The sequence below is a fragment of the Gymnoscopelus braueri genome, assembly GCF_963280865.1.
Source record: "Gymnoscopelus braueri genome assembly, chromosome: 23".
Lineage (NCBI taxonomy): Eukaryota > Metazoa > Chordata > Actinopteri > Myctophiformes > Myctophidae > Gymnoscopelus > Gymnoscopelus braueri.
The window spans coordinates 28,193,409-28,220,019 of NC_137625.1; the positions used below are offsets into that span (position 1 = coordinate 28,193,409).

At 39.5% G+C, this 26,611-nt stretch overlaps 2 protein-coding genes across 2 annotated transcripts in view; both read left to right on the forward strand.

The window, feature by feature from the left end:
* Positions 1 to 26,611, forward strand: part of socs2 (suppressor of cytokine signaling 2) — a 267,878-nt gene that overhangs the window by 14,093 nt on the left and 227,174 nt on the right. The gene's annotated exons all lie outside the window — the stretch shown is intronic.
* On the forward strand, positions 5,494 to 26,511 carry cradd (CARD and death domain containing adaptor protein). The gene is made up of 3 exons (XM_080420839.1): positions 5,494 to 5,741; positions 6,522 to 6,881; positions 23,518 to 26,511. Exons 2-3 carry the CDS (start codon positions 6,572 to 6,574, stop codon positions 23,814 to 23,816), a joined length of 609 nt encoding a protein of 202 aa, XP_080276965.1. The 5' UTR covers positions 5,494 to 5,741; positions 6,522 to 6,571; the 3' UTR covers positions 23,817 to 26,511.

The following is a 26,611-nucleotide window of genomic DNA, read 5'->3' on the forward strand; positions in this document are numbered from 1 at the left end:
AGAGTTTTTGCAAAACAATTTCTTTGACAGTACTCCTATACAGATTTTGTCCAAATATCACGCAAACCGGTATACAGTATCCATACAATGCATCAAGACAAGATTTTTGAAAAACAACAATAACTTACTAAGATAGATCGACTTCAAGTATTATAATTATAATTATAATATTATTAAAAAAGTAGTATTTGTGATACAAAAAAACTACTTTTTAGAGTGCCCGTGGTTCCACTAAAGCAAGCCATTCACTAGTATAGACCACACCATCAAACATAATCGAGTTGGGTTGTATTTATTGAATCTGAAAACAGCATGGATAGATTGAGCAATGGAGGAATGGGGGGGGGGGGGGGGGGGTGTGCGATATTAACGAGGGGATGTGAAGTTAGAGGGATGGCAGGCGAGTGGGATGAGGGGATGGAGGGTCAGGAAGACGTGATGAGGGGTGAGGTGGAGAAGGAGCGAAGGGATCGAGGGTGATTTAGTGAGGATGGGGTGATGGGGAAATGGGAGAAGGGTGGCGTGATGGAGATGAGTAAAGAGGTAATGGGACAAAAGGTGATGTGACGAAGGGTGATGTGATAAGGGACAAGGGGACGAGGGTTGGTGCGGTCCAGGAGCAGGTGGTAGTTTGGTGTTTCCGGGGTGGGAATGAACCCTGAGCAGGGGTCATCAATACGTCCGTACACGGACAAATGTGTTCGTGGTAAAGACTTGGTCTTGTCCGTGGCAAATCTTTGATTTACACACCATTATAATGTTCTTATTTTGATCAGAAGACCCAATTACTGAATGTCAAGTCTCCAGGTTTTCTTCAGAATGTGTATGACGCTGATTTACTAAAGACACTACGGCACATTAGGAGTCCAACTAGTGCTAGTGGTTCTCAAATGTTTTATTTGCAAGGACAAATGGAACCAAATGGACCCGTAAGGGTCCATTTGGTTCCATTTGTACACTCATTTGTACACACATTTGTACACTCCTGTTGTACACTCCTGTTACAGACCTGTTATGGTCATTCAGGGCTAGCTCTTTATGTGTTTCTGGTAACATTATCGTCCACTCATTTTGTATGTCTGTGTCAAAAATGGAATTTCGACCAAAATGTCCACCACAATGGACATTTTGGACAATGGACAATGGCGATGACCCCTGACCCTGAGTAATTGGCTTTGGGGTCCGTAGAGCTTAGTGGCGCTAGTTTACGCCTGAAGACCCCCATCAGTAATGCCCAATCTATGTAAAGCGCTTTGGATAAAAGCGCTATATAAATGCACCATTTATCAGGAACCTGGAGGAAAGGATGAGGAATGGTTAGTGGAGCGCACAAAGAACAGTGGGGAGACTGCAGGTGGTGGAGGGATCATGCGAGAAACCGATGGAATGACAGGTGATGGTGGTCGTGGCTCATGTATAAATACAACCCTTGATTAGCTTGGTGGGAGGAGATGAGGGAGGAGTTGTTATCAAAGGGATCACAAGCAGGTGAGCATGGTAGGAGTTGATATCAGCCAGATTGGAGGCGATTACATGGGGGAGGAGATTGTTATCTGATGTTCTCTTCCCTCCTGAACTGACGTGGTACCAACTTGCATCTAATGTTTGGGGATTATCACCACTAGTGTTCATATCACATGTGGACAACAAGCAGTATTTAAACCTTCTCAGGGCAGAGTAAGTATCTTACTAGGCCAACTGTGTCACTGGTGGAAGCGCTTTTAAGACCATTAGTGCCATTCATTGTAATCCTCTTTGCTGTTGTTTACTGGCAAGATGTTATCTCGTTGTGCTTCCTTGTTGTTCTGATACACTACTACAACACGTAGGTAAACAGCTTCATGTATGAAAAGAAAAGCGGTAATCTGAATCTTTTGTGGTGTATTGTAAGTATAATGCTGTGGTCAAATACAATGTTTTATTACACCAATACTGTAATGCTATCTATGCAGTTATTATATAACACATTTATAGTAGCAGTAGCAGTGTAAAGTAACAACAACAACACAAGTACATTTACTCAAGTACTGTACCTAAGTACAATTTTGAGGTGCTTTTACTTTACTGGAGTATTACCACTATATTATTCCACTATATTATATATATTATAATATATAATACTATAGTATTACTTCCATCTACTTTGTAGATTTGGATTATTATTACAAAACATACATTAACCCTACTTCAGCCCTACTGTATATACATTTCGGCCATTTGAAAATAGCCGATCTACAAGGTCACAATGCATTGCATCGCGACGCATTGTGTGAGCTTATAGATCTGCTATTTTCAAAAGATTTGTATACATTTGAAAACTTGAAATGACATTATGCATAATGAGTACTTTCTGCTTTTGGTACTTTAAGTACATTTTGATGCCAATACTTTTGCACTTTTACTCAAGTAAATTTTGAATTCTGGACTTTTACTTTTAACAGAGTATTTCTACATTGCAGTACTTTTACTTAAGTCATTTTTCTTTTACTTTTTCCACCACTGCAGTTCACTGTAAAAAGCAGTTTAGCAAGGGGTGTGGACCACAATACAATGGCTCCCTCCCTCCCATCCACCCCCATCCCAGAGTACACTGTAAGCCTAATAATATGAGAGTGTATTCACAGCATATTCTTGCTGCCCGGAGGATCAAATTCATTTGAGGCTGTTAACAGATTGGATTTCAATGTCTTGTTTACATGCTGTCACATGATGCCAGGGCAAGCTCATTGACTTTCCAGAGACAGCTCTTCTAAATGTCACTCATCAAGCTTGTCTAGAAGGCATCGAGCGTTTTAGATTTCTGTGAAAAGGTTGGGGAGGGGAAAATGATACAATAATAATGCAATGCAGTATAAGAACTCAACATTCGACATTTTGACGGTATAAGCGGCAGTGGTGGAAGAAGTACTCAGATATTTTACTTACTGTATGTAAAAGTAGCAATACCACAATATAAAGAAGAATACTCTGTTACAAGTAAAAGGACTGTGTTCAAAATGTTACTTGAGTAAAAGTACAAAAGTATTGGCATCAAAATATACTTAAAGTACCAAAAGTAAAAGTACTAAAATGTTTGAAAATAGCCGATCTACAAGCTCACAATGCGCTGCGATGCGACGCGTTGTGAGCTTGTAGATCGGCTATTTTCAAATAGCCAAGGTATAAAATAGGGCTAAAGTGGTTAATGTATGTTTTATAATATAATAATTTATATATTATTATACTTAAGTACAGTACTTGAGTAAATGTACTTAGTTACTTTACACCACTGATAAGCAGACACAAGGCAGAGACTCTGTCAATGATGAACATGTTGGAGTAACAGGAGGATTACAGAAACACCGACAGTTGGTACAGGAGTTATATTGGTCTGCAATCAGACCCTTGGAATGCTTTGCCCCGTGACAACATATCACACTGGATACTTAATTATACCTGTTTAACAATAACATCTATAAACCATGTCATCTCTGAAGCAGTGGTGTAAAGTAACTAAGTGCATTTACTTAAGTACTGTACTCAAGTACAATGTTGAGGTATTTTTACTTTACTTGAGTATTTCCCATTTCCAGTACTTTTACTTCTACTCCATTACATCTCAGAGGCAAATATTGTACTTTTACTCCACTACAATTATTTGAAAACTTTAGTTACTAGTTACTTTGTAGATTTTGATTATTAATACAAAACATACACTAACCACTTCAGCTCTCTATATATTTTTGCCATTTGAAAATAGCCGATCTACAAGCTCACAATGTGTCGCATTGTGAGCTTGTAGATCTGCTATTTTCAAAGGATTTTTTTTTTTAACTTGTGAAATGGGACATTCTGCATAATAAGTACTTTTACTTTTGGTACTTTAACTACATTTTTATGCCAATACTTTTGTACTTTTACTCAAGTACATTTTGAATTCCGGACTATTACTTGTAATGGAGTATTTTTACATTGCAGTATTGATACTTTTACTTAAGTACAAACTTTGAGTACTTTTTCCACCACTGCTCTGAAGGCCCCTACACAGCAAAATCCTTTTCTCTACATTTAAAGTTTTATTTAAAGGAACCGCTGCCTGCCGGTCCGCTGGTCATCAATCTATTGGCTTAGGAATGCGACAAAAACAAAAAAATATCCATGAATTCAAGTCTCCATGGGGTGACTAATCGATAAAAAAAAAAAAAAAATTGTAAATATGAATAAGAAGTGCTCCAGTGACTATATACCCTGGATCAAGGACCTTAACCCAGAATTGCCCCAGTGGCACGACTCCCAGTGGCTAGCAGACTGTCATAGTGGTGGCACCATGGGAAACTGCCCACTGGGTTGTGAATATTTATAACTGTACACTGAAATCCTGAGTTCATTTAATTCTGTGAGTGTACCAAATGGACATATATATATATATAAGACCTTAAATGTTCTACCAAATTAACAGGTTAGCACTGAGGATTTTATACTGTATAACTGTCTCAGCTGATTTGAAATGATATTGTATCAGTGGTGGAAAAAAGTACTCACAATTTTTACTTAGTATTGGTATCAAACTATCAAAATGTACCTAAAGTACCAACAGTAGAAATTACTCATTATGCAGAATGTCCCTTTTCAAATAAATAAAATGCACCGTGCAACGCTCAGGTCCTGGACCTGGTGAGACGAAGGAGGGGCCCGGCCAGGAGGCCATCCACAGAGCCTAGTCCCTCCACGTGCCAGAGCCTCTCCTCCCCCAGTCCTGGCTGAGTAGTTCCGGAGAAGCGGACTGAGTGGCCCTGTCTCTCCCTAAGAGGACTGACCATGGGTTGCTACTGGGACGTAAGTCGGGGCTTGATCAACCCCGGCTGGGTCACCTGGGCGAGGGTGTATGTTGCTATCGCTGATGATACGTCCCAGACTCCCAGGTGCATCCATGTGATGTTTTTTCGTTATATGTTTTGTAATAATAATCAAAATCTACAGTAACAACAAGTAACTAGTAACAAAAGTTTTCAAATAATTGTAGTGGACTAAAAGTACAATATTTGCGTCTGAGATCGAGATGTAGTGGAGCTGGAGTAGAAGTAAAAGTACTGAAAATTGAAAATGCTCCAGCAAAGTAAAAATACCTCAAAATTGTACTCGAGTACATGTACTTAGTTACTTTACACCACTGCATTGTATCTAGGGAATGGTCTTCAGCTAGCTGTTCGTTACAATGATAAAAATGATAATAATAATAAACATTATTATAGCACCTTTCATGACATGAATGCAGCTCAAAGTGCTTTACAGAGCAAAAAAAACAAAATAAATAAATAATAATAAAGCAGAAAAGAAGAGCAAGAGCTAAAACAATATTAAAACCATTTAAAAATAATGGCATTAAAGTAATGGCCAAAACACAAAGTCAGTGAATCAAGCAAAACAGTGAAGACATAACAATGGTTCCGCGTGGCAGCTGGTTTCCCGTCGGACCAAATAACAGTGAGCACCGTTTACTCCCCTGCTGTTTTTAACATGAATTAAACGGCGACACGAAAAAGTGATTATTACATGATCTATATGATTAATATGATTATTATTATAAGCGACGGGATTTCGGATATAAAGCTCGTTTATCTCGTATGATCGGCTCTCTGATGATGAAGCTACAAGTTATAATATAAACGTGCAATTCTTCTCATGGACAGTGGTGGAAAGTAACTAAGTACATGTACTCAAGTACTGCCCCATGCAGGTAGCAAATCATGCAGATTTCTAGCGTGAGTACAATTTTGAGGTATTTCTTTTTACTTTACTGGAGAGTATTTTCAATTTTCAATACTTTTACTTCTACTCCACTACATCTCAGAGGCACATATTCAGACATGCAAAAGTGTCACTTTTCAGCTACAGTCACCTTTTTGAACCCAAATAGGGCAATTGTGTGACACCTAACCCGAAAGAAAACAACATGTTGTCACCTTTTTCATCTCGGGGCTGTTTGCATGCCTGCATATTGTACTTTTACTCCACTACAATTAACTTTAGTTACTAGTTATTTTGTTGATATGGATTAATAATAATTATAAACATGCATTAACCACTTCAGCCCTGTATATACTTTGGCTATATGAAAATAGCAGATCTACAAGCTCACAACTTGAGCTTGTAGATCTGCTATTTTAGACAGACAGACAGACAGACAGACAGACAGACAGTCAGACAGTCAGTTAGTGAAGACAGACAGACACACATACAGACACACAGACTGACAGACAGACAGACAGACAGACAGACAGACAATTAGTGCCACAGACAGATAGACAGACACACATACAGACACACAGACTGACAGACAGACAGACAGACAGACAGACAATTAGTGCCACAGACAGACTGACTGACTGACTGACTGACTGACTGACTGACTGACAGTTAGTGCAGACAGACAGACAGTTAGTGCAGACAGACAGACAGACAGACAGACAGACAGTGTAGACACACAGACAGACAGTTAGTGCAGACTATTGATCATTATCGTTATCATTGATCATTATCAGATCCTCATTCCTCTGGTGATGGATCCGGTGCACAGAGAGATCCTCTGGTGATGGATCCGGTGCACAGGGAGATCCTCAGGAGACGCAGGCTGGATCTGTCGGACCAGATCGGGGCGAGCGACACCGTGGTTCACTTCCTGTACCAGGAGGGCATCCTCACACAGGATCACGTGGAGGAGATCCAGTCCATCCCCACCAGCAGGAGCAGAGCCCTGCGGCTGCTGGACCTCCTGCCGGCCAGGGGTCCCCGGGCCTGGGACGCCTTCCTGCGGTCCCTGGAGGAGGAGTTCATCTGGGTCAAGAACACCCTGGTACAGGACCTAAAGGCACTAGAGATCAGTGGCCAGGAGGCCTCCACAGGTGAGACTTAGTTTTGTTTTGTTGAGGAAAAGGGGGGGAGATCCACACAGTGAACACAGTATAAATGTAATACAAGTAAGACGCGCGAACGCGGGAAGCGAACGCCAAAAAAATAAAAAAATAATGAAAAAAAAAAGTTTAAAAAAAAGTAACCAATGAAAAAATACAAAATAAATACAAAAAAAATCTGCGTTAAAAGGAGCATCTTAGAAAAATACAAATTCACAAAAAAAAAACTTTGAATGTTTTTGAACAATTCAACAAAGTGTTTGATGTGCCTGTTTCACCCACTTCCGGGGGGCGGAGCCAAAATCCGAGCCCGAAGTATTTGTTCGTAGACCCCCACTTAGGGGGGGTAGAAAAAGTTTCGGAGCGATTCGGGCACTTTTCATTTAACATGGGGTTTCAATGGGGAGTTTTTAGGAGCCTTCTCCGGGGCGTGGCTTCCGGGGCTTAAACGCAACCTTGACAGGTGTGTTCAGTTTTCAAAGACCTTTCATTTGATGTATTGTACGTCTAAATTGGACATTTACTTATCTCAGAGGAGCTGCACACAGGCAGTGCACACGGAGACACAGACAGAGACACAACCCGAGCACGGTTTCATAGTAAGCTCCACTTGCGCGGAGGCGCGCCTTCGGCGCGCCTCCTTCCGCTGCGTTCGCAATAATGCAGTGTTTCTCAAAGTGGGGTCCGGGGGGCCTCAGGGGTCCTCGAGAGAGTTCCAGGGGGTCCCCAGCTAAATGATAGATAGTTAGGAACCAAATGGACCCTTATGGGTCTGCAACTCAGAGAGTGTAGAAATGGAATGAAATGGACCCTGTCGGGTCCATTTCATTCCATTTCTACACTCTCTGAGTTAAATTAACATTGATTTTACAATATAAATAATTGGGGTCCCAGAGATAGAAATGCCATTAAGCGGGGGTCTGTAGCCCTAATGCATGTCAAACCTTGAAATTAAAATGGTTGAGAATCACTGCCAGAGACGTAAAAATCGTCTCTTATGGGGATCCTTTGGCTTAACTTTTCAAATGGGGGTCCGCAGGCTAATATGTGGTCCTTGACATGAAAAAGTTTTAGAACCACTGATATAATTGGACTAAAACTAAAAAGTGTTATTCAAAAGACTATATCAAAATTTGCTGAATTTGCTTTTCTATCAAGAAAAAAAAAAAAAATGGCACTTCATGTCAAAAAGGTTGCCGACCACTGAGTGTATAGCATTGTTTTCCATTCTTGTTGAGAAACCATTGAGGGCTGGGGTTGTGGGTGGGAGAGGGTGAGCAAGCCATTTGTACGTGTGTAATTGTGTATTTGTACCGCATGTAACAATATTTTATTCATAGGACTCCCTCGATAATGAGCCGCTGAATGCATCTTAATCCATTAAGACCGGGAATGCATCGGTGTCATTTTACATTTCTTTGGCTATTCAAAAATAGAAGCTCATAGCTTGTAGATCTGCTATTTTTGAAAAATCTTGAAAATGTGTGCAAATCTTTGAATATAGATTCTTTAAAAGCGAACATTTGTGACTCAAATCTTTGCTTCTGGTGATTCTACAAATGCCTAAATCCGATTTGAAAAACATAATTATAATTGATATGTTATGTTATAATATCAGTGGTTCTCAAACGTTTTTCATGTCAAGGACCCCCAAAATTATATGCATTCGGACGCGGACCCCCACATTAAAATATTTTGTTCCAGGGACCCCCCCCAGAAGTAAAGATTTACAAAGAGTTACAAATGTTCGCTTTAAAAATATATATTGACACAGCATGCGTTCCCGGTCTCAAAGGGTTAAGGGCCATTCTCTCAATAAATTCTGACTCTAATGTAGATACTCCTGGTCAAATATTACTCAGCTACAAAGTGAAAGTTGCTCGGTCAAAATGGCCTTGCGAAGCGTTTGAGCTAAAAAGCAGTATTCTACACTTTGGCTATTCAAAAATAGCCGATCTACAAGCTCGTAGCGCGGTACCGAGTGCCGCACTACGAGCTTGTAGATCTGCTATTTTTGAGAAATCGTAAAAATCGTGTGCAAATCTTTGAATATATATTTTTTTCAAGCAAACATTTGTAACTCAGATCTTTGCTTCTGGGGGGTCCCTGGAACAAAATATTTTGAGATGGGGGTCCTTGGCCAAATACATATACATTTTGGGGGTCCTTGACGTGAAAAAGTTTGAGAACCACTGACATAGTGACATAAGTTTTTTCAAAAAACTGTTTTTAGAAGACATTCTAAAAACAGACATTTTGTAGAAAGGCATAAGCTGTCACAATGTACCTTTTCCTTCCTTCTAGACATATAGTGGAGTCAAATGTGCAATATTTGCCTTTGAAATGTAGTGGAGTGAAAGTCAAGTACCCACAAATATTTTTTTTCCAAGTACAGATACCGGTACTCAAAACATTTACTTGAAGCTGCACTCTGTAACTTTCCTCTTCTACCCTGGATTTGAACCCGGTTTCCTGCACAAGTGCTAAAACTTTCACCCATGAAAAACGTTTTAAATTTCTGGAAGATGTGGTTATTTATTTATATGAAAGAATCACTGAAAACTGTCAAATGTCTCCTCCTGGTCAAACTTACTGTGCTGTAGATCAGTGGTTCTCAACCGGTGGGTCGGGATCCCCAGGGGGGTCCCCACATGATTTTTTTTTTGGGGGGGGGGGGGGGGGGGGTCCCCAGATGACAGTGAAGTGATAATTTAAGGACTTAAGACTTTTAATACCAAAAAAAAGAAGAAGAAAAGAGAAAAAAGAAATGAAAAAAGACCATCACTGCATCTAAAGTAATCAACAAACTATACTATAAAAAATAGTCAAACATTGGCCAAATGATATAAGAAAGAGGCAAAATAAAATGTAAATAGCAGATCTACAAGCTCACAACGTCTCACAACGCTAGCCGTTGTGAGCTTGTAGATCAGCTATTTTCACAATTTTTATCTGTGGAACCGAGTCAAACTAATGCCTCAACTCAAATATGATCATTTTGGGGGGTCACCAGTTCATAAAGGCCTATGATTATTTTGGGGGGTCCCCCCAGTTCAAATATGATTATTTTGGGAGGTCCCCAGTTCAAATATGATTATTTTGGGGGGTCCCCCCAGTTCAAATATGATTATTTTGGGAGGTCCCCAGTTCAAATATGATTATTTTGGGAGGTCCCCAGTTCAAATATGATTATTTTGGGGGGTCCCCCCAGTTCAAATATGATTATTTTGGGAGGTCCCCAGTTCAAATATGATTATTTTGGGAGGTCCCCAGTTCAAATATGATTATTTTGGATGGTCCCCAGTTAAGCGGCCTGAAAAGGTTGAGAACCACTGCTGTAGATTTCATAAGGCCCATCATCTTTATCAGATAAAGAAGACCATCTGATGCAATTATCTTGAGACTCAACTGATAGAGAAGTCTTTTGTTTCAAATAAAATCCCACAGGTTTTTATTACAACACACCGGTTATGTAAATAGTCAGTCTCAGCTAAGACTAATGTTAAAGGAGAATTCCGGACATTTTAAGTGTTATCTTTGATGTGTCGTTACTCACCTACCGACGTAAACAGTGGCATTGTTTATTTCCAGATATTCCCCTGTCGTCATATTTTCAACCTCCTCCGTTGTCATAATGGGAGCGCGTGTCATAGGGAAATTCGTCTATTATAACCGATGCAAAGTTATTTTTTTCTCTACTACTACTCATTGTGGAGTCTGATGATAGTCAAACATGCAGTGAAAGTTCCTGAGAGGCTACCGCTAATGACGAACGAGCTAACGCTAGTTGCTTGTTTCTCTCCCAGAACCTGGCAACTTGGTGTTGCCATGTTGAGAAACAAGCAACTAGCGTTAGCTCGTTCGTCATTAGCGGTAGCCTCTCAGGAACTTTCACTGCATGTTTGACTATCATCAGACTCCACAATGAGTAGTAGTAGAGAAAAAAATAACTTTGCATCGGTTATAATAGACGAATTTCCCTATGACACGCGCTCCCATTATGACAACGGAGGAGGTTGAAAATATGACGACAGGGGAATATCTGGAAATAAACAATGCCACTGTTTACGTCGGTAGGTGAGTAACGACACATCAAAGATAACACTTAAAATGTCCGGAATTCTCCTTTAACACAATAGACATTTTGATAAAATGGCACATTCTTGTCTTGTTTCCCTAAGACGGAAACAGTCAACTCAAGTTGCACCTTGAACTTGTTCTGCTGTGTCTTGTTTTGGCAGTAAGTGTTGAGATGCTTCCAACCTTCCATCATATGGGTCAACAGGACTGGGTAATTAACCCCAAATATATCCAAACCAACAACCGACTTAATCTTAAGACAATCCAGAAGCAAGGTTTTTTGGGGATAATTCCTTTCATATATATCATCAAGAATCAACATGAAACATGTCTAATAGATTTTTTTATAATCGACTAAATTGATAAGTCTGACTAACCGCTTAAAGGGATATTTCACTTTCAAATAAAATAAACATAAAAAATATGATATAAAAAATAAATGAAAAAAGTAATGGAAAAATCACGGCCCCCTTCACGCCTTAGAATGTCCTTCTAATGCCCAGCCCTAGGCCACCAAGTTAGCACCGTACCTTTGCCTGTCACAATTGTTACATAATGATCTAATCGCAATTATTTGAGATAATCAGAATTATTTTTGCATAATCGTTTCCATGTTGAAAGATTTTCACACATTTTCAAATATAGAAAATAGCAGAAATAGCTGATCTACAAGCTTACAATGCGTCACTTTCGTGTTGTAAGCTTGTAGATCAGCTATTTCTGATATTTTTACATGAATAAAAATGATTAAATATGTCAATAATTTCTTTGTGTATTTCAGTTATTTGTCATATCAGCCCTGTGCACATTTTTATAACGAAGCCTAAAAGGCTTCATATGTTCCAATGTTCAATGTCAAAACCACAATTAAATCGTTAATCGCATTAATCGATTAATTGTTATTTGAGTGACAATTAATCGTCAACTTAAATTTGTAATCGTGACAGCCCTAACCGTACCACATCACTGCAATGACCTGAAGTAGAATCCAGTTGAAGACCCACCTGTGTCCACCTATGGGTTGCATGTCTGTTGGCCTTCTTTTTCTCCACTTGTGCTGTACAGCGGGAAAAACCCATAAAAGGCTCTCCATCAACACATGTAGCAAAACATGGGGAATGACGGCGCTCCCTCCCATGTTTGCTGAAAGCCGGTGAAACACGCCACGTCTTTCTCCCTCCCATTCAAGAGTTTTCAAAACAACTCTTGTTATTCTGCATGTTTGAATTCGTGGCCAGTGACCTCACTATAAAATCATGCTCTCTTTGGCCTTGGCTCGCTGCCACAGAGTGTTTGTATAGACAGAGTAGCGCCCATTCAAAACAACAGAGGCACACGCATGCGGCCTCAGGTATTTGATAACAACTAACATCTCACATATTAACTCCATTCAACTCGGGAACGCATCTCTGTCATTTTAGATGTCTTATGGCTGTTCAAAAATAGCTGATATACAAGCTCATAGAGCTTGTAGATCTGCTATTTTTCAGAAAAACGTAAAAATGTTTGCACATCTTTGAATGTATATATTTTTAAAGCAAACATTTGTCATTTGACAAATGTCAAGCATTGTCAAACATTTGACAAAATGTCTTCTAAATCCAATTTTTTCTCTTTTTTGCCAGACCCAAGGGGGTCGGGCTTACATGAGGCTTTGTACCTGTTTCGTCCATACATGGGCATGGTCACTTTGTCCTCCGGCCCCAGCCAAAAAAAAGTCTGTCACTTTGTCCTCCGGCCCCAGCCAAAAAAAAATCTGTCCCCCAAAAAAGTCTGAAGAAGGGACACACGTCGTGCGAAGCCCGGCCATTCAAAAGTCTGTCCCCTTTTCGTCCCCTTTCGTCACGAACTATTCATGACATCATTATTATGTCACAAGTATGTAATTAAGTAAAGCTGCCAGACTTAACTTCATTCTGGGTCTGGCAGAACCAGGTCTCCTGGTCTTTTTTTAAAAACGTATGTTGCTGTAATATCAGCGGTTCTCAAAGTTTTTCAAGTCAAGGACCCCCAACATGACATGTTTTTGGCCACGGACCCCCACATCTCAAAATATTTTGTTCCAGGGACCCCCCAGAAGCAAAGATTTGAGTTAATGATGTTCGCTTTAAAACATATATACAGTACATACATTAAAAATGTGCACAAAAATATATATTTTTTAAATAGTAGATCTACAAGCTCATAGCTACGAGCTCGTAGATCTGCTATTTTTGAATAGCCAAAGAAATCTTAAAATGACACAGATGCGTTTCCGGTCTTAATGGATTGAATAATGTTTTCTCTCTGTGATATTCTGTTTCTTGTCCGCACAATTTCTGAGCATGGCTTACTTAGAACAGTGGTTCTCAAATGTTTTCATGTCAAGGACCCCCGAATTAATGTGTACTTGGCCCCGGACCCCCATCTGAAAATAGTTTGTGCCATTAGGCTAAGATATACCACATTTGTGTTGTTAAATTGTTTAAAAAATATTCCCCCAAAAAATTGCAGATCTACAAGCTCACAACGTGTCACATTACGACCAAATCTGCTATTTTCAAATAGCCGAAGTATAAAGAGTTAAAGTGGTTAAACTGATATTGATGCTATATTAGCTCATTTTTGCTGGAACCCCCCCAAGGACCCCTGGAGGTCCCCAGACCCCACTTTGAGAACCACTGGCTTAAAATCAAATGATCCCAAATTTCAGACGGCACCTAGCTGGTCATCTTACATAACAGTTGTATTCATTGCTAGAGTTGAACAAAATGCCTTGTTACCCTGGAAACGGTGCTGGATTTTTCAACCCCCCCCAACCTTTTTCTCAGCCCAGGTCCTGTGGACTGTGCTTCCAGTGGTGTAAAGTAACATTTACTCAAGTACTGTACTTAAGTACAATTTCGAGGTATTATTTTTACGAGTATTTCCAGTTTTCAGTACTTTTACTTCTACTCCACTACAGATCTCAGAGGCAAATATTGTACTTTTACTCCACTACAATTATTTGAAAACTTTAGTTACTAGTTACTTTGCAGATTTTGATTATCATTACATAACATACATTAACCACTTCAGCACTATAAACATTTCGGCCATTTGAAAATAGCAGATCTACAAGCTCACAATGCGTCGTGATGCGACGCATTGTGAGCTTGTAGATCTGCTATTTTCAAAAGATTTTTATATATTTTATACATTTGAAAACTTGTGAAATGGGACATTCTGCATAATGAGTACTTTCTACTTTTGGTACTTTTAAGTACATTTATATACCAATACTTTTGTACTTTTACTCAAGTACATTTTTTATTCCGGACTTTTACTTGTAACAGAGTATTTCTACATTGCAGTTTTGATACTTTTACTTAAGTACAAAATATGAGTATATAACATTCTGCTTCCATTCAAGTCTCAATAAAGTGTATAATAATAAATTATAATTGTGCTGATACTGTATATTTTACTAGACAATATTATTTGTTTACAAAGTGCTTTTACAATCAAAAACACACATCAAAACAAGTCCCAAAACAAAGAAAAACCAAGGTATTGTATTGTAAAACAATGAGTCGAGAGGGTGAGATCAATTTCATAAGAGTTTTTATATATATATCTATAACTAGATGAATAGTTAGGACTTTTCAGTACTAGATAAATCATAATGCGCAGTAGTTTAGAAATCTCTAAACAGTGCTGACTGTTATAAATGTTTATTGTAGTGGCATTGTAAAACCAGGCCTTTTTTTTTTTTTTTTTTTTTTTTGCTGAAGCATAGGCTAAGGTACAGAGACAGAAGTTGTGGCGTTAATGTTATCCAGTCAGGAAGGGTCATTTAGGGGCTCATTTATGATTTACTTCATTGTACGACAGCATGCTGAAAATATTGCTGTGCTAATAACTGACATAAGCTCACGACGAACGCGCTGTGAGCTTGTAAATCGGTTATTTTATCATCGTGTGACAGATTATAAATTGCGAGTAAATTTGGTGCTCCGCACTTTGCCCTCATCCTGGCATGAAGCACCGCCCACCTATAAAACCACTTCCACCACTGTACACCATCATACACACTTGTTTTACAGTGAGGTCATCATGATGATTAAGTGAGTTTTTTGTATTTAAGATTTTGCTGTTTTCTCGTCTGCACTTATCGCTTAGAAGAGACAGGGGCGGCAGTGGCTCAGGGGGCAGAGTGGCCGGTAGAGCGGCCGGATGGAAACCGTGAGGTTACCAGTTCGATCCCGGGCTCCCCCACAAGAGTTACTGTCGAAGTCTCCTTGAGAAAGACGCTGAACCCCTAATTGCTCCCGATGAGCAGGTTGGTGCCTTGCATGGCTTCCTCCGCCATCGGTGTGTGAATGTGTGTGTGACTGGGTGAATGTAATGCACAATCTATGTGTAAAGCGCTATTAACACATTGGGTGCCCGAATTTTATAATAACCGATTGCGCTGCACTGTACTAAAAAAAAAAGCTGTAGACTCCACAACGAGCAATCCATGAAAAACAATGCATGTGTGAAGGGTGCGCGATGGTCCTGGCTAAAGCCTGGAACAACAACATGTCTCATGCGAGTCACCATTGCAGAGCGATCGCGCATCGAGAATGACTCGTTTTGCCCACTGTAAAAAGTTAAGGAGATACAGAGGTTTTTAGCAAGGGGATAGAATGGAAGCGGATGGGAGCCAGATTTTTTGGCACGGTGATCCATCTGTCCCTTACTTCTTAGAGTGTTCATGGGTGATTCCAGGGCTGCGCTAGCCCCCCCCTTGTGGAAAAACAAAAAAAAACGTATATTTACGTTTTTTTGCTTTCTGGCACTCCAAGGGTGTATTTGCAAAACCGTATATTTACGGTTTTGGCACATAATGTGTTAATAGCATCAGGCGTGTGAACATAGCCCTGAGACAACTCCCGTTTTTTACACACACACACACACACACACACACACACACACACACACACACACACACACACACACACACACACACACACACACACACACACACAGTCCAAAAGATAGTACTTTTATCAAAGATACATTTGTTGCCAAACTTTGACATTCACTTCCGTTTAACTCTAACAGAAATATTAAATGAATAAATAAACACATTATTAATCCCCCTCCCTAAAAGAGGCAGGTTGCATTTTTGGTGACCTGGTCAGCAGCTCTTTCCAGTATAAACTGTTTTGAGCATTATGTAACACTTCCCTACAATCAACAACCCGGGTGTGAGTCGCACAAGTTGACCGTGGCAGTTATAAAGCGTCTCAAATTGCCGGTATGGTCAACAGACCAAGATAAAGTGTTTATTATGTAGAGACACACTAAGGTCTAGTGTTCAGTGTGTTTAAGTCAGTGGTGGAAGAAGTACTCAGATATTTTACTTAAGTAAAAGCAATACCACAATATAAAAATACTCTGTAACAAGTAAAAGGCCTGCGTTCAAAATGTTACTTGAGTAAAAGTACAAAAGTATTAGTATCAAAATGTACTTAAAGTAAAAGTACTAAAATGTTTGACAATAGCAGATCTACAAACTCACAATTTTGATTATCAAATAGCCTAGGTATAAAATTGGGCTAAAGTGGATAATTCATGTTAGCCAAAAATAGCTGATCTACAAGCTCACAATGCTTGTCGATAGGCTATTTTTGGTGAATAGATTTGTTGTAGATGGAAATAGGTGGTCCGTGTACACTACAGAGACAACTCTGGTTCAATTTACTAAGTCTAGAGGGATCAAGGGGTTAGAGGGTTCAAGTCCATTTGGTTCCATTTTGTGCCCCCTTTTGAGTTAAATGAACACTGAGGATTTTAACTTTGTGTGCGGGAAACTTGAGAATGTGGTCTCATTGTTGCAGTGGGTGGAGGAACTGCAGGGCGAGAGAGTGCCGAGCTGTGCCGACATTTTTTTGTGCCATAAATTCATGTTGGAGCAGGCAGGGCCATGTGCTTGTTTTTCTGGCATTCATCACCAAGACCAGGCCCCACCACCCTCCCTTTTTTATTTTATTGCCTGCCGCCTGCTTTCCAGGAATCTTGGCAGGAGGAGCTTGTTCCTGTTAGCTCCGCAGAAAAAAACTTGCCGAGATGCAAAGAACCGAACAATGGCAATGGCTCAGGGCTCCCATTAGAAAGGTTCAGAGACTTGACTTAGTGAGATGTAATGAGCTGATTTGAGCTGATGACATCCTACTGATCCTGTAGTCCCTTTGCCAAGAAGACGAGAGCTGCAGAAGGAACATCTGTGTCATTTTTAGATTTCTTTGGCTTGTGTGTGTGTGTGTGTGTGTGTGTGTGTGTGGGTGTGGGTGTGTGTGTGTGTGAAATCTAAAATGACACAGATGCCTTCTTGGCCCAAGCTCATGAACCCTATCATCCCTATTCTGCGCATGTTATAATAGCCACACATTCGCCGATCTACAAGCTTGGCTTGGCGTATGATCCCTAACAGTGTTCATTTTGACAGCAAATTCGGATTTAGTCTTAGTCCTTTGAATAACACACCATTCAGTTTTAGTCCTATTTTAGTCTTCTGAAATAGTTTAGTCTTAGTTGACTAAATATCAAAATCTTAGTCTTTTAGTCTTAGTCAACAAAATTAGAACTGATCCCTAAAAAGAAGGGGACCAAGTATTATACCCCTGGGGGACGCTGGTCAACATATGGGGCTTAAGTGTTTAAAGTGGACCAAAAAGTTGGCCAACAGAAAAGGGAGTTTTTTTTGCATTCATATTGTCAGTTCCAAAAGAGGGCTCGTTTTTCTTTCTGGTCAACTTAAGCTCTGATGGGGGCTCTTTCTTTTTTTTCAGGTTTAACACAGGAGCTTGATAGACCCGTGGTCTTATTTTTTTGAAGGCTAGATCCCAAGCCCTGCTTTAAAGGAGTCCAGTGTTTGTGTGTTATCTGTTCAACTTCATACGTTGGCCTGTTTGCATCCATAAAGAGAGAAAGAAAAGAGACGAGAGAGGGTGGACCGCCCGCACCGCTTTCTTCCTCCTTGTAAAGAGCCAGTTCTTAGAAAAGCCTCCTGTTTTGCCAGAAGTGCTTTCTGGAGAAAGCAAAGTATTCTCTTCCTGCTGCTCGGCCATTATTTTCAGCAGTCTGTTGCCCATTGTTCGAGGAACTAGTTCACCAAACAAGTCTTTTGGTTGGCCGGTTTCACCAGAAACCTTGGCATGAGACGGAGAACATGTTATTTCAGACTCCTGACTCAGCGGCCCACAGCTTAAACCTAGTCACGTGCAGTTGCCAGTGGTGTAAAGTAACTAAGTACATTTACTCAAGTACTGTACTTAAGTACAATTTTGAGGTATTTTTTACTTTACAGGAGTATTTTCCAATTGTCTATACTTTTACTTCTACTCCACTACTAGGCGAATATTGTACTTTTACTCCACTACAATTATTTGAACACTTTAGCTACTAGTTACTTTGCAGATATAAATTATAACATTATAAAACATTAACCACTTTAGCCTTATTTTATACCTGGGCTATTTGAAGATAGCCGATCTACAAGCTCATGCGACGCGTTGTGAGCTTGTAGATCTGCTATTGCGATACTGCAATGTATTTATTTTCTACATTGCAGTATCGATACTTTTACTTAAGTAAAACATTTCAGTACTTTTTCCACCACTGGCAGTTGCCACGTCAAACTCTTTTTGTTTTTTTTTGTGGCGGGGCGGCGGAGGGTGGATTTGTCCAATCAGACGACAGCCTGCCAGGACAACACCTTTCATAGAGTGTTTATGCAAAGCACAGGTGCCTTGTTTTTTGGTCTGGGAGGTTTGAAGTGCTATTGTATGTGTGCTAGATGTCATGACAACAGGACGTGTCATCATGACGTTTCAGAAAACAACTGACATTGGTCACTCATTCCCCTTTCCACACAAACACAAATAGTATTTATTTGTTGATGTATGTGTTTTGTTCTTGCAAACCTTCAGAAGGCACATAGAAAGAAATGGGCATGTTTTATCCGAGTGTTATTTTTTTGTCTACATTTTGAAATGTTTGAAGGACCTTATCAAATAAAATGTATTTATCAAAAAGAGCGTAAAATATCGTCTTCAATTTTCAATTTTTTTGTCAAAACAAACTTTTTGCTACTACATCAAGATGTATCCGTCGGAACAAAACCATGAAACTTTGCATGCAGACTCCCAGTAGGCCAAGGAAGAACGGTCAGCCCAAATTCAAATCGGCCTCATGGTGGCGCTATAACAGGTCGCAACACAGCCCTGGATAGGCAACCCAGCCTGGCGGGGATCTGTGCTCCGAGGAGCGCACTTTTTTAGTTTTCGATGAACCAAGTAAGCATTTAACTACAGCTTTATGATCACTATTAAAAGTAATAAGGACGGACACAATATTTTATACATTTGTGCATCACTCTCTAATCTCTGATTTTGTGGTTGCAATTTTAGCCTTTGGGCAAATACATGTCAATTCATGGTGCATGATTTTTTATTGACTGATTCAATACTTTATTAACAGTTTGCAAAAGAAATGGCACGGTGCACACCTATAAGTTCAAGAGTTTTCAACACATCATTTACGAATACCACATTCAAATTCAGCACCAGTATGAACATTTGACCATGAGGAGAGCGCCTCAGAGAGACACTCTGGTTGTGTCTTTAGCCTTGCCTAACTGTACCTGCATTGTACCTGGGACTCCTACAGACCAAATGTCTTAACGCTCAAGTTTATTTGTATACGGGACATTTCAACAACTATAGGCAATTCAATGTGCTTTGCGTGCAGAGGTGTCCTACCCAATACAAGTGTCTTCTCAATGGAAGCACAGGGAGTCCACCTCCAACCACTGCAGATGTGACTAGTTATATTGTATTAACAAGCTCTATAGTCAGGGGATATTAGCAGAACATTTTCCAATCTTGTAATAAATTCCTTACCAAAAAAAAATCTTCACCAATGTGTTTGTAAAGGTGTCTAGTAACACATCTCACAAAGACTGAAATGCAGTTTCCCTAGGAGAATTTTTGACAGCTCCTTAAAGTTGGGGTACCCACCATAACCTTGGTTAAAAAAAAAAAAAACCCAAAAAAAGCATTTGTTTTTCACCAAAACCACTCCTTGGGCTAAAAACGGCCATAGCCATCCTTTTCCAGGTATACTTTTTGTGTAAAAAGCCCATTGAGATTGGGCCGTTTTTAGCCCAAGGAGTGGTTTTGGTGCAAAACAAATGCTTGCAATGGATTCAGAATCATAAAAACACCCTTGTTTGACCCCTCACGTGCTACTTAAAACAGAATTAAATTTTGATTTTTTGGGGGATTTTTTTTTAACCAAGGTTATGGTGGGTACCCCAACTTTAAGGAGCTGTCAAAGATTCTCCTAGGGAAACTGCATTTCAGTCTTTGAGATGTATTACTAGACACCTTTACAAACACATTGGTGAAGATTTTTTTTGGTAAGGAATTTATTCCAAGATTTTTTTAATATCCCCTGACGTTAAAATAACGTCTTATTAATTTAAATAACTTCTTTAAATTGCCGTTTTTAAACGAGGCGAGCGGGCATGAGTCACCTGTGATACACAATGTTTGGCCGCAGCAGCGCTCTCATAATAAATGGTACTGGATGTATTGAGCTGGACAAAGTTCATCACTGTGAGCTCACTAGTTCTTTGTGAACCTCCAAGGACAGTGTGAGCCAAGTCAACACCACATAGTTCCCCAAGGCTGGTAAAACGAACCAAACAGTGCTTCATTACCAGTGCCCTCAATGCCCCCAGAATGGCTGTTTTCAACTGCTTGGCAAAAACTGAAAAACCTGAGCTCCCGAGCTTGAGCTGGAATATGTGGAGATTTTAAATGGTTATTTTATATCTAGGCCTATTCAGAGGAAGGCACCACACAATAGAGTGCACTAGGGAATTATCTGATGTTACCATGAGCCACTGAGAAAGAGAGAGACCTTAATGGAAACGAGCCCTGAGGGCGTATCTGGGTTATCCTTTTAGCATTGTTTTGTATAAATATGTGCCACCTAACAGTTACATGGATAATTGTTTAATTTGGTGACATTTGTAATTATTCATCTAAATGAATGTGTAGTTAATTCATCTAGACAATACAACTATGGTGAAAAAGTTGTATTGTACAAAAAGTACAAAAGGATGGTTGAAAGATCATCACAGACTATCTGAACTCACAGACATCTTGAAATTGCCTAATATGTTCACCCAGCAAGTGGAAAACATGTTTTCATCATGAAAATCTGTGCAAATCTTTCAATATATATATTTTAAATCAAACATTTGTAACTCAAATCTTTGCCTCTGGGGATTTAACAGTTAAAAAAAAAAAAACGTATGTTACTATAATATCAGTGGTTCTAAAACTTTTAACATTTCAAGGGCCCCCCAAATTATATGTATTTGGCCGTCGACCCCCATCTCAAAATATGTTGTTCCAGGGACCCCCCAGAAGCAAAGATTTGAGTTAAAAATGTTCGCTTTAAAAAAATAAATATATATATATATATTCAAAGATTTGCACACATTTTCATGAGCTTGAAGATCTGCTATTTTTGAAAAGTATAAAATAATGGTTAAAGTGGTTACACAGCGTTCCCGGTTTTAATGGGTTAAGATTAATGGTTGAAGGAAATGTTGAGAAAGTTCCGGGCCAAATCTGACTACTGTATAATTTCGTAAATCAAAATTGAGTCGCAATGAATTATGATTGTGCTTATCATATCGTAAGCACTCCTTCTTGGAAGTTGCTCTGGTTGCTTCTTTTCGTAGACTGATGAAATGTTTTGAAAGGAAAAGTTATAAAAGAAATGCCTCTTTTCACAAGCGGCTGTCCCTGGCAGCCTGTTTTCTATTCAGCCCGCTGCTCTCAGGGAGTGAAGGATGAAGTGATATTGAATGTCTGCATCCATGCACCGCCTCTATTATAAAACTTGTTTCCAGGAACAGCAGTGAATAGAGCTCCTTTGCGCGCGCATGTGCCTGGGGGCTGTTACACAACAGTTGTAAACGGATAGATAGTTTTCTTGGTGTTATTATGGAGTATCGGGCCGTTGACCATATTTAGCCCATTTAGACCGGGAAAGAATCGGTGACACTTTTAGATCGCTTTGGCTATTCAAAAATAGCAGATATACAAGCTCCTAGCGCGGCACCGAGTGCCGTGCTATGAGCTTGTATATCTGCAATTTTTGAGAAATCGTGAAAATGTTTTAAAATTTATTTTACTCCGATCTGTGCTTCTGGGGGTCCCTGGAACAACAATGTTTGAGGTGGGGGTCCGTGGCCAAATACATATCATTTTGGGGGTCCTTGACATGAGGAAGTTTGAGAACCACTGATATTACAGCAACATAAGTTTTTTCAAAAAACTGTTAGGATTTAGAAGACATTTGTAGAATCCCCTGAAGCAAAGATTTGCGTTACAAATGTCTTGTAGATCTGCTGTCTTTTTAATAGCCATAGAAATCTCTCTTGACACGAGATGCGTTCCCTGTCTTAATGGGTTAGGCAAGACAAAACGTCAACACGACCAGGTTATGTGCGGTGAAAAGACCCAGTGCCAGTGTACACACACTTTTATAAATCCCTTTGTATGGAGATTCCAGTTCACCGACTCAAACGCCAACATTTCCTCTTGTGTCACAGAGACCTGCAAAGCAAACAAACATGACTGCCATCAACGTAAGAGGATTGCAACACACGTACTCACTTTGTTGACACTGAAAGGGAATGATAGCTCAATGATAGCTCAATTTGGCTTTCTCCAGAACTTTGAAGTAGCTGCGTTGCACCTTCCTTAGTCCAGTTCAGTTAAAACTTTTTCTTTTTTTTTTTTTTTTTTATCCCGCGATTTTGTAACCCTTATTTTTCTCCCAGTGCCAATTTTCTAAGTGATCCTGTGCGCTACACTCCCCTCACCAGCCTAGGGAGTTCAGTTAAATTCTTATTGTCAGTTCACCCATATAGTTTTATTTGGAGTCACAATATACAGCAAACAATAATTTGAAAAAGAGACGGGGTGCCCTGCAGTGGTGTAAAGTAACTAAGTACATTTTACTCAAGTACAGTACTGTACTGAAGTACAATTTTGAAGTACTTTTACTTTACTGGATTATTTCCAATTGTCTATACTTTCACTTCTACTCCACTACATCTCGGAGGCAAATATTGTACTTTTACTCCACTACAATTATTTGAAAACTTGAGTTACTAGTTACTTTGTAGGTTTTGATTATTATTACAAAACATACATTAACCACTTCAGCCCTATATACATTTTGTCCATTTGAAGATCGGCTATTTTCAAAATATTTGTGTACATTTTATATCATTTGAAAACTTGTGAAATGGGACATTCTGCATAATGAGTACTTTCTACTTTTGGTTCTTAAGTACATTTTGATACCAATATTTTTGTAGTAAGTAAATGTTGAATTCCGGACTTTTACTTGTAAAAGAGCTACTTCTACATTGCAGTATTGACACTTTACTGAAGTAAAAAATGTGAGTACTTTTTCCACCACTGATCTTATTTTATACATCTCCCTGCAGACCACTGGAACCTTCCAGAAGAGGTCCTGCTGACGGTTCCGTCGGACCGGGAGTTCTCCCGCCTGGCCTCCCGCCTCGGCCCCGAGTGGGAAGCCCTCCTGCTGGACCTGGGGCTGTCAGCGGGGGCGCTGTTCCGCTGCCGCGCCGACCACGTCCACAGCACGCACGGCCAGGCACTGGCCGGCCTGGTCCAATGGAGGCAGTCCCAGGGAAAGGCCGCCACGGTGCACAGGCTGGTGCAGAGCCTACGGGCGGTCGACGCCCACCCCGCCGTTCTAGAGGAGCTCTTCCACCGGTGAACGTGTGTCGGTCAAACTCGTCAACCCGCTGGTAAAGCTAGCCTCGTTCCCAGCCTTTACTCATCTGCGAAGAGAAAAGCCTGGTCACGAGCTAGAGCAGAGAGTGTCCATAGGGGGCGGGACTTCTGTCGTACGTGTTTCCCCCCGGAAACTATCTTTTTCGACACTTGTTTCATTCACCGAGAATGTTAACAGAACTTCAATTCCTTGGGCGGTAGGTACTTCCGCCAAATTCCGGTACTTCTGTTTAGACACTCAACCCGGCTAGGTCTTGCCCAGCATGGTGACGTGTCGGTCAATTTATCACCCCGCTGGTATCAGTTCTGAACAAGCTACTTCCTGAGTAATCATGGGTTGATAATCTTATTCATCCATCCATCCATCTTCAAATCGTCTCACGCACGAATTACGCACACGCCCTGGGCACCGCGTGGGCACAAACTGAGCTTCCAGCTTAAAGCCCAGAGGCACGCCCAGACATGGTCCTCGCTCGTGCATGTCACGGTTAGTTATAGTTTAAAAGTCCATTTTCTTCAGCTTAAAGCAATATTTTGGGAGTTCCATACGACTGGATACAAGACACTTGGGATTACACTGGATTATTACACAGATTTTTGATCCGGGGGTCCCCAGCTAAATCAGTTAATATACAGTCACAATTATTTTAACCACTTTAACCACTTCTTTTTTTTTTTTTAAGCAAACATTTTCTAAAAACATTTTTTAAACTCAAATCACATTTTAAATTCAAAAACTCAAGTCCTTGACTTGAAAAAGTTTCAAATGTATCAATTTAATTTATTATGGTATTAGTATATTGTACATAACATTGAATAATGAAATATAAACATTGAATTTGGAGACTGCCACGAATATTCAGAAATGTGAATATTCATGTGCATCCCTATAATAATGAATATGCCTACATAATGTTTTACTTAAAGGACGACTTCACCCATTTTCAACCTGTCTTCATAGAATTGATCGTCACTAATGCTCATGATAAAATGCAACCATATTATAATGAGCATTAGTGAGGACCATTTATATGAAGATACGTTGAAAATGGGTGAAGTCGTCCTTTAAGTATTTGTTTTATGGGAGTAATTGTACTTGACTACAGATTTCCAGTACTCTACCCACCCCTGGTCATTTATTATCACCTAGAGCAAATAAAAGCTGGGTATGTGATAAATATAATATAATAAAACTGATACATTGCTCAGCCCTCCTCATCATTATAAATTCAGTGCCTTGCAGTGGTGTAAAGTAACTATTTAAAAAAAAATGTATTTCCAATTTTTTGTAGATTTTGAGTATTCCAAAACATTACCCACTTCAGCCCTATATACATTTCGGCCATTTGAAAATAGCCGATCTACAAGCTCACAATGCGTCGCGATGCGACACATTGTGAGCTTCCAGATCTGCTATTTTCTAAAGATTTTTACACATTTTATACATTTGAAAACGTTTGAAATGGGACATTCTGCATGATGAGTACTAATTTTGTATATACCAATACTTTTGTACTTTTACTCAAGTACATTTTGAATTCCAGACTTTTGCTTGTAACAGAGTATTTCTACATTGCAGTATTGATACTTTTACTTAAGCAAAAAGCTGTAGTTCTTTTTACACCACTGGTTCCTTGCTAGCCTACTGTTTTATAAAAATGTATCCAAACGGGACATTCGACCAAATGTCTGACCAAAATTCATTCCAAAATCTGTGCAACTTAAATAATTGTTCTTTGTGTCCCTGACTCAATGTCGTTGCTTTTGCAGGGATCCGAGTTTGTTTTTCCACAGAAAATGACTAATCCCCAAGTTAATTCCAACGGTGTGAAAAACACCGTAGGAATGTCCTCACAGCAAAGGAGACTAGTGTTACTGATCTCCCTGAAGTAACACTATGTAATAATGCTACTGCCTCAGACATGTGCATGTACACAATATCCAGTGACAACATGTGACAGCAAATGAATGCTGAGTTTTCCTTTTCTTAGACTTTTTCATTCATTTCAGAGGATGCCAACCCTTGACAGTGTTTTTTTTAACACCACAAAAGCAAAACTGAAAACGTAACTTTAAAAGAACAAGAAGGAAGGCAGAAATGTTTCTTTTACTGTTCATAGACATATATATTTTACATCCTCCAAATCCTTTTGAGACTCTGAACCTGGTGCAGGTTTAGAACGATTGGTCAAAGTGAACATTGAGTTCATAATATTGGTAAAGATTTATTTGACATTTTATATGATTGTTATTATTACTATTATTAAAAATATATATGTTTTTCGTCCATTTGAAAATAGCTGATCTCCAACAAAATAGCCGAAAATAGCCAATCTACAAGCTCACAATTGTGAGCTTGTAGATCTGCTATTTTCAAAAGATTTGTATACATTTTATACATTTGAAAACTTGTGAAATGGCAAAAAAAATTGGCAAAGATTTGTTTGACATTTTATATGATTATTATTATTACAATTTATTATTATTAAAAACATGTGTTTTTTGGGCGGTGAAACCGCCCCTATAAGTGAGGTTTGGAAAAATGTACAAATATCCTGCGCTGTGAAACCGGCCCCATAAGTGAGGTTTGGAAATTTGTACAATTATCCTGCACCGTGATTGGCCAATCACAATCTATTCAGGACTGTGATTGGCCAGTGTCACATGACACATGTGCATAGCCCTATATAAGAAACCATAACTTGAAAAAAACCATAAATTTGTTTTTTTCAAGTTATGGTTTCGTCCATCATAAAGAGTGTTTCAATAAATGTATTT